Source organism: Sus scrofa, chromosome 14 (genome assembly GCF_000003025.6).
Source record: "Sus scrofa isolate TJ Tabasco breed Duroc chromosome 14, Sscrofa11.1, whole genome shotgun sequence".
Taxonomy (NCBI): Eukaryota; Metazoa; Chordata; class Mammalia; order Artiodactyla; family Suidae; genus Sus; species Sus scrofa.
In genome coordinates, this window is record NC_010456.5 from 56,078,249 (window position 1) to 56,086,657 (window position 8,409).

Here is an 8,409-nt window from a genome sequence, read left to right on the forward strand (position 1 = left end):
TGGGTTGTGTTAGATTACTAGTGGTTGGGACGTTTTCTCCGAGATCTGAATGACCAGAGAAAGTGAGCAAGTTAAAAGCTGAGGGAAGAGGCAGAGTTCCCATTGTGCTTGGCGCGGTAGAAACAAATCTGGTTAGTATCCATGAGGATGTGGGTTCGATCCCTGGCCCCATTCCGTGGGTTAATGGTCTGGTGTTCCTGTGAGCTGTGGTGTAGGCCACAGATGCAATTCGGATCCCACGTTTCTGTGGCTGTGGTGTAGGCTGCCAGGTGTGGCTCCAATTCGACCCCTAGCCTGGGAACTTCCATATGCCATGGGTACGGCCCTAAAAATAGCAAAAAAAAAATCTGAGGGAAGAGGGTTTTCTTAGTCTCTGTGGCTGCTGTAATGGAACACAGGCGTAACTCAGAGATGTCTTGGGTTCCTTTCCAGACTACCACAGTAAAGCAGATATCACAATAATGTGAGTCACAAGAATTTTTTGGTTTCGCAGTACATATGAAAGTTATTTTTACACTATACCATAGTCCATTAAGTGTGCAGCAGCATTATGTCTGAAAAACAATGTATAGGGAGTTCTGTGGCACAGCTGGTTAAGGATCAGGTATTGTCACTGCTGGGGTGAGGGTCACAGCTGTAGTGAGAGTGAATCCCTGGCCCCAGAATTTCACATGCCCTGGACAGGGCCAAAACAAAAAACAGGAAAACGAACAATGTATGTAGCTCAATTAAAAAATTCTTTATTGCTAAAAATGCTAACCATCGTCTGAGCCTTCAGCAAGTCATAGTCTTTTTGCTAGTGGATGGTCTTGACCTTTAAGGTTTTGGCTGCTGGTTGCTGAAGTTTGGGGTGACTGTGTCAGTTTCTTACAATAAGACAACAAGGAAGTTTGGCACATCAGTTGACCCTTTATGAACAATTTTTCTGCAACACTGTTTGAAAGCATATAAAAAGAAATTTTTTTGGCCATACACACAACATGCTTAGGTTTTCAGGGCAGGGATTAACCCAAGCCACAGCAGTGACAACGCTGGGTCCTTAACTGCTTAGCCATTAAGGAACTCCCTGAAAGCATTTTATCCAGATCCTTTTTAACCCACTGCCCTAGGATGAGGATTGAACCTATGCCTCCACAGTGACTCTGGCTGCTGCAATTGGTTTCTTAACTCTAGCTGCACCACAAAGAGAACTCTTGTCCCAGCTCTCAGAAGCAGTTAACTTTCCATTATAACCACCATTTGATTTTGTAAGAAACCCCAGAAACAGAAAGATATAGGAATACAGGATTTCCTGCCCTGGGGCAGTGGGTTAAGAATCTGATGGCAGTGGCTCAGGTTGCTGCGAAGGCATGGGTTTGATCCCCAGCCTGTCGTGGTGGGTTAAAGGAATTCCCATCGTGGTGCAGTGGTTAACGAATCCGACTAGGAACCATGAGGTTGTGGGTTTGATCCCTGACCTCATTCAGTGGGTTAAGGATCCGGCGTTGCTGTGAGCTGTGGTGTAGGTTGCAGACGCAGCTCGGATCCCGTGTTGCTATGGCTCTGGTGTAGGCTCCAATTCGACCCCTAGCCTGGGAACCTCCATATGCTGTGGGAGCAGCCCAAGAAATAGTAAAAAGACAAAAAAAAACAAAAAATAAATAAAGGATCTAATGTTGCTGCGGCTGTAGTGTAGGTCATAGCTGGGACTCACATTCAGTCCCTGGCCTGGGAGCTTCCATATACAATGGATGTGGCCATTAAAAAATAGTCATAAATAAAAATATAAATGAGATATTAATATACTTTTTTAAAAAGGAAAGATAGAGGAATTTAGAGCGGGATAATTATAGATTTGGGGATGGATTATGGATTTTTCATATTGAATTCAAAGAACTTTTTTGACATTTGTTCCTTTATTACAGAAAGTCTGTTCTGTATTTTATGTCCATCTCTCAATAGACTGAGAAAATGGTTTATTTTCCTCTTTGATCCATGCCCTGGTCTGTCCTTTTTCAGTACTTCTCCTGTAGTCTTGCATTGTCTCATTAACTTGAGATGCAGTAGGTTTTCCTTCCTTTACATTATGGTAATGTAAGAATTGACAGCTCTTATAAGCTAAGTGATTTTGGAGAAGACAACAGAATTTAGTTTAGAGGACGAGTGCCTCCTTTCTGTTGTTTCATAAACATTTTATTAAGTTGTTGGTTTCCTTTTCCTTAGGTGCTGCTACATCCTCCTCCTCTTCTTCCCCTTCATCCAGCTCCATAACAGCTGCTGTTATGTTAACTTTAGCTGAACCCTCAATGTCCAGCGCATCACAGAATGGAATGTCAGTTGAGTGCAGGTGACAGCAGGACTTGCTAAAGCACTTTGCACTTAATGGCTGTTGAGGGCCACGTCTTTTTTTATACTGCACAGTGGCACAAAAAAATCAGACAAGCACTATTTTATATTTAAAAATTGTTTCTTGACAAGCTGACTTGGCACTTAAGTGCACTTTTTTTATGAAGAAAAAGTACAATGAACTGCTTTTCCTCAAGCAATAATTGTTTCCAACTTGTCTGGGAATTGTGTGTCTGGTAACTTGAAGGCCTTCCACTGTGGCAAATGGAGGCTTTTCACTGCCTGTAGAGACAATACAGTAAGCATAGTCATTGGGTGGCCAGAACATGTTAAGATAACTTACTGTATATGTATTCCCTTGTATTTTGTTAAAGCTGGAACATTTGATATTTTTCCATTTATTTATGAAAAAATATGAACCTATTTTCATTTGTACAAGCTAATTGTTTTTTAAAGCAAGTCACCTTAGGGTGGCTTTAATTGTATAAGTCAAGCACATGTAATAAATTCAAAACCTGCAGTTAACAGGATATTAGACATCAATCCTGATAACCAAATATTGAAGATTCTCTTTAAAAAAAGACTGCACATGTTTACAGGTTTGAATTAGGCTAAAAGGTCTTGCAGTGGCTTTTCATGCCCCTTCAAATTGGAATGGAACTACTGTACTTTGCCATTTTTCTATAAATCAGTATTTTTTTTTAATTTTGATATAATACATTGTGTGAAAAAAGAAAATGGCTAATAAACTGTATTAAATCTTAAACAATGTATAAAGATTGTACTTAGCCAGTTCAAAGTGTATATTTATTCATAATGAATTATAACAGTTATATTTTTGTGTTTTCTTGTAAATGTTTCTTTTTCCTTAAATACAGATAATTCATTTGTATTGCTTATTTTATTATGAGCTACAAGAGGACTTCAGGAACAAGTAAACTTTATTAATATGGTTCAAGGCTGTTGCTATGAACTATCTCAAAAGGATGGTTATTTTAAGTATAAATAGCTAATCGGGGTGGTAGGCCTATAAAATTAAATGCCTTGTATAAAATCCAAAATGAACGCAAACTTGTTTTCACTTGTATTGACTTTATGTTGTACGATTCCAATCTTTGTTCTGTTTGGCACTTGTATTTAATTCTACACCTTTGTAAGACATTTGTATATTGCGGATGTGTTCATTCAAGCTATTTAATACCTGGCACTGTTAATACACAGTACTTTACTGTACAGACTGTTTTACTGTTTTAATTGTAGTTCTGTGTACTTTTTTTGGATGGGGCTGGCATGTTTTATTTGTTTTCTGGCAATACGACATGTGAGAATTTTGAAGAGTTTTGTTGTAGATGCTAACGTGTCAGAATCCTTTACATTCAACTTTTCTAAGAAAAGCATTTTCAGTCTTGTAGTGTGTGCTTACAGTAACTAATTTTGTTGAAAATGGTTTCAAGTTATTCAAATTTGTACAGGACTTGTAAAGATTTGTTGACAGCAAAACATTGAAGAAAAGCTTATAGAATAAAAGCTATAAAGTATATATTAGGATCTGCAAACAATGAAGAATTATGTAATATATTGTACAAATGTAAGCAAAAGGCTCTGAAATAAAACGCCATAGTTTGTGAATCCTTGATTTTGTTTCTAAAAGATTAAGTAATTCTAGTTCACTTCTGTTATGTGATGACTGACTGAAACATCTGTCTCCAGCATGTATTTTTAGAAAGGGTTAATTGACATACAGAAAAGGAGTATTCTACCTATAGGAGTTAAAAGTCCATTAACCAGATTTATGAGCAGTATTTATTGGGCATTCTTATATCTTTACATACACTATTTAGCTTGAGGCTGAACTTAAATACTTAAGACTTGGAGGTTTGTTTAAAGAAGAAAATCAAAAAATGTTTTTCTGGAGTTCTCATCGTGCTGCAGTGGAAACGAATCTTACTAGTGTCCATGAGGACACAGGTTCAATCTCTGGCCTTGCTCAGTGGGTTAAGGATCTGGCGTTGCCGTGAACTTTGATGTAGATTGCAGATACAGCTCGGATCTGGTGTTGCTGTGGCTGTGGTGTAGACCAATGGCTACAGCTCTGATTTGCCCCTAGCCTAGGAACCTCCACATGCCTCAGGTGTGGCCGTAAAACAAAAAAAGTTTTTCTTAGAGTTCCCGTCGAGGCGCAGTGGTTAACAAATCCGACTAGGAACCATGAGGTTGCTGGTTTGATCCCTGGCCTTGCTCAGTGGGTTAAGGATTTGGCGTTACCGTGAGCTGTGGTATAGGTTGCAGACGGGGCTCGGATCCTGATTTGCTGTGGCTGTGGCATAGGCTGGTGGCTACAGCTCCGATTAGACCCCTAGCCTGGGAACCTCCATATGCCGAGAGAGCGGCCCAAGAAATGGCAAAAAGACAAAAAGAAAAACATTTTTCTTTAGCGTTTGAAACCATTACTAGCAGCTTCCACCTCCAGCCCCCTTCGGGGGGGTCTTTTGATGTAATTGGGCCTTTGTGGGTCTCTTACACTTTTAGTGCCCTCTACCCCATACCACACTGGAATCCTCTGGGCATTGTTAAAACAATAAGCAGTACTCAAACCCTACCCTGCAAAAGTATTTTGTTTTCTTTTGTTTTTTTGCTTTTTTTTTAAGGACTGCACCTGTGGCATATGGAAATTCCCAGGCTATGGGTGGAATTGGAGCTACAGCTGTTGGCCTACACCACAGCCACAGCAATGCAGAATCTGAGCTGTATCTGTGACCTACACCACAGCTCACGGCAACGCCAGATCCTTAACCCACTGAGCCAGGCCAGGGATCGAACCCAAATCCTCATGGATACTAGTCGGGTTTGTAACCAGCTGAGCCACAACGGAAACTCCCCAAAAGTCATACTTAATTGGTCTGGGATGGTACCTGCATGTTGGTCTTTTCTTAAAGGTAGCCAGTGTTTTTAATATGCATCTGGGTTGAGAACCACTGCATTACTTCAGATCTTTAAAATCAATAATTAGGTCTTTTGCCTCATTTAATGAACTCTCCACCAAGAGAAAATCCTTTCTTTAAAACAAAGAGGAAGCTTTCTTAAGGCCTAAAAAGCTCAAATGTATATTTTTGGCGGATCTTTGTGATGACCCTTTATTTTCACAGAAATCAGTTTAATATTTAAGAGATGAGCTTTAAAAGCTGTAGAACAGTGCTTCTTAAAATGAGGTACTAGAATACTAGTCCCTAGAAATGCTCTGGGAGGAGTTCCCGTGACTCATTAGAAACAAATCTGACTAGTATCCATGAGGACACAGATTCGATCCCTGGCCTCATTCAGTGGGTTATGGATCTAGAGTTACTGTGAGCTATGGTGTAGGTCACAGGCGTGGCTCAGATCTGGTGTTGCTGTGGCTTTGGTGTAGGCCAGTGGCTACAGCTCCAATTCAGCCCCTAGCTTGGGAACCTCCATATGCTGCAGGTGTGGCCCTACAAAGACCAAAAGAAAAAAAAAAGAAATACTCTGAGAATTTATTATATTTTCTGGAAATGCTGTTTATAGTGCATTACTTTCTCAGAGCTTCAGTCTGTTAGCATATTAAAAACTCTATGGAGAAATATCAGCGTCCTTTAGCCTGCTGTTACCTGATCATGAAACAGTTTTTGAAGGAACTCCCGACTTGGTTACCGACTTGGTGTGTTACAGAAACAGTGCTCCAAAGGAGAGTGATCCCAAACTTTGTTAGAATTAAGGTTTATCCTGTGGGCTTTTCTGCCCTCTTTCCTGCCTATTTCTCCCTTTTTCCCAGCTTGTCCAGAAAGTTTGAGAATTTTGTGAGATTACTGGAATTTGATTTAAGTCTTCCCCTGGTCACTTAAACTACATTTTATCAAACTAGTTTGTCAAACAAGATAGTTTACAACCTATGATAAAATTAAGATGGTATCTTTTTTTTTTTTCAGTGTTCTTTAAAGCCTTTTTTTTCCTACTGAAATAACCTGAGGGTTGAGGTCCTGTTAATTTTAATAACTTGAGGAGGAGTTCCATCGTGGCTTAGCAGTTAATGAACCCAACAAGTATCCATGAGGATATGGGTTCAATCCCTGGCCTCAATCAGTGGGTTAAGAATCTGGCTTTGCCACCAGCTATAGTGTAGGTCTCATCTCAGCTCAGATTCTGTATTGCTGTGGCTGTGGCATAGGCTGGCGGGCGCAGCTCCAATTTGACCCCTAGCCTGGGAACTTCCATATGCTGGGTGTGGCTTTGAAAAAAGAAGAAAAACAAACTTGGGGAGATTGGAGAAGGTGGAAGAGATTTCATGAAACCCCTAATATTTTTTTACAAAAAGTATTTTTCTATGAAAAGAGCCCTTATAAATTTAAGAAACTTGGAGTTCCCGTCATTGCTCAGTGGTTAACAAGTCTGACTAGCGTCCATGAGGATGCAGGTTTGATCCCTGGCCTCGATCAGTGGGTTAAGGATCCAGCATGTGAGCTGTGGCATAGGCCTGCAGCTACAGCTCCAATTTGACCCTTAGCCTGGGAACCTCCATATGCCTCAGGTGCAGTCCTAAAAAGCAAAAAACTAATTAATTAATTAAGAAATGCTTTGGAAGGGTTAGTGATCTCTAAATTGTTAAAAAAAAAAAAAATAAGTTCCTAATAGCGGTGGGGATTATTTTTTAGCTAACTCCAAGCACGGCCTCTTTCACACTTATTATTTTTCTCGAGAGGTGTGTGTTGTCTTTCATTCTTTGTAGGTCCATTTCTCCATCTTTCATTTAGATGTTTAGGGATTTTTTTTTTTTTTTTTTTTTTTAGCTGCAGAGTGCAGCAGCTTGATGTGGGATCTCAGTTCCCAGAGGAAAAGCACCAAATCTTAACCACTAGACCACCAGGGAACTCTCATTAGGGGTTTTTGTCTAACACCATATGTTGGGGTTCGTTTGTACGAGGTGTATTCTTCCAGAGAAATAGTTTCATGGTTTGGTTGTGGAAGTAATATATATAAGACATGATAAAATTAATCAGTAAATTTGTTGAAGAAAACACGTGCATAAGAGTTTAAAGAGGGCAGTGTAGGGAGTTCCTGTCGTGGCTCGGTGGTTGACAAATCGGTGAGGTTTCAGGTTCGATCCCTGGCCTTGCTCAGTGGGTTAAGGATCCGGCGTTGTTTTGAGCTGTGGTGTAGGTTGCAGATGCGGCTCAGATCTTGGGTTGCTGTGGCTTTGGTGTAGGCCAGTGGCTACAGCTCCAATTCGACCCCTAGCCTGGGAAACTCCATATGCCGTAAGTGTGGCCCTAGAAAAGACAGACAAAAAAAAAGAGGGCAGTGTAGAGGGTACAAGAAACATGAATTCTGATGTGATGGTGACATAGAGGAGATGCAAACCTTAAATTAGCACTTAAGTGAGATTCATTTGGAAATGGAATGGGTAGGCTAGTTTGCCCAGAGTCTGGAGGGCCAGATTCAATGAGGTGGCAGTGGTCCAGAGAGGAAGTGATTCTTGGATTAAAGTTAGGGAGAGTCCGGAAGGAATGGGATAAGACATTCTGAAAGACTGTCTTCATTGGACAGTATAGGATACATGCAGATAGGGACTGTTGGGTTTTTCTCATGTTTGTGAGATACCACATGGTCACAGTTATAGAAATCCAAAATAAGGCACTCAAACCCAGGGCCAAGCAATTGAATAAACTGCTTCTTTTTTTTTTTTTTTTTCCTCATCACGGTGTCTGATGTGGACCCTAAAATGTCACATATATTCCCAGTGACTTCTGTTAAGCAGCTCTCCAAAAATAACAAGTCTGCTCCCAAGGATTCAAAGTCAAATCCTATCTTACCACCAAAACTACTCAATGATTTATCTAATGAAAATCTAATATTTACCTTTTTTACTTAAAAGTCAGAGTTGGGAGTATTCTTGGGCTCAGCAGGTTAAGAATCCGGCATCACTGCTATTGGCTCTGGTAGGTGCTGTGGCAAGAGTTCAATCCCTGGCACAGGAACTTCCAGGTGCCCTGGGGTGCAGCCAAAAAAGTCAATTTACCACATATTCGCTAAGTACGGTGAATAGGGATACAGAATACAGGATGAATTAGA

At 40.4% G+C, this 8,409-nt stretch overlaps 1 protein-coding gene across 6 annotated transcripts in view; it reads left to right on the top strand.

Annotated features, from left to right (window-relative positions):
* Window positions 1–3,961, top strand: part of ARID4B (AT-rich interaction domain 4B) — a 157,877-nt gene extending 153,916 nt beyond the window's left edge. For all 6 annotated transcript variants that reach the window (XR_002338970.1, XR_002338969.1, XM_021074399.1 and 3 more), the window contains one exon: window positions 2,203–3,961. Coding sequence is in view for 4 of the 6 variants with exons in the window: in XM_021074399.1 (XP_020930058.1) it covers window positions 2,203–2,330 (128 nt within the window). In the remaining 2 variants the exon portion in view is untranslated. The remainder of the gene's footprint in view (window positions 1–2,202) is intronic.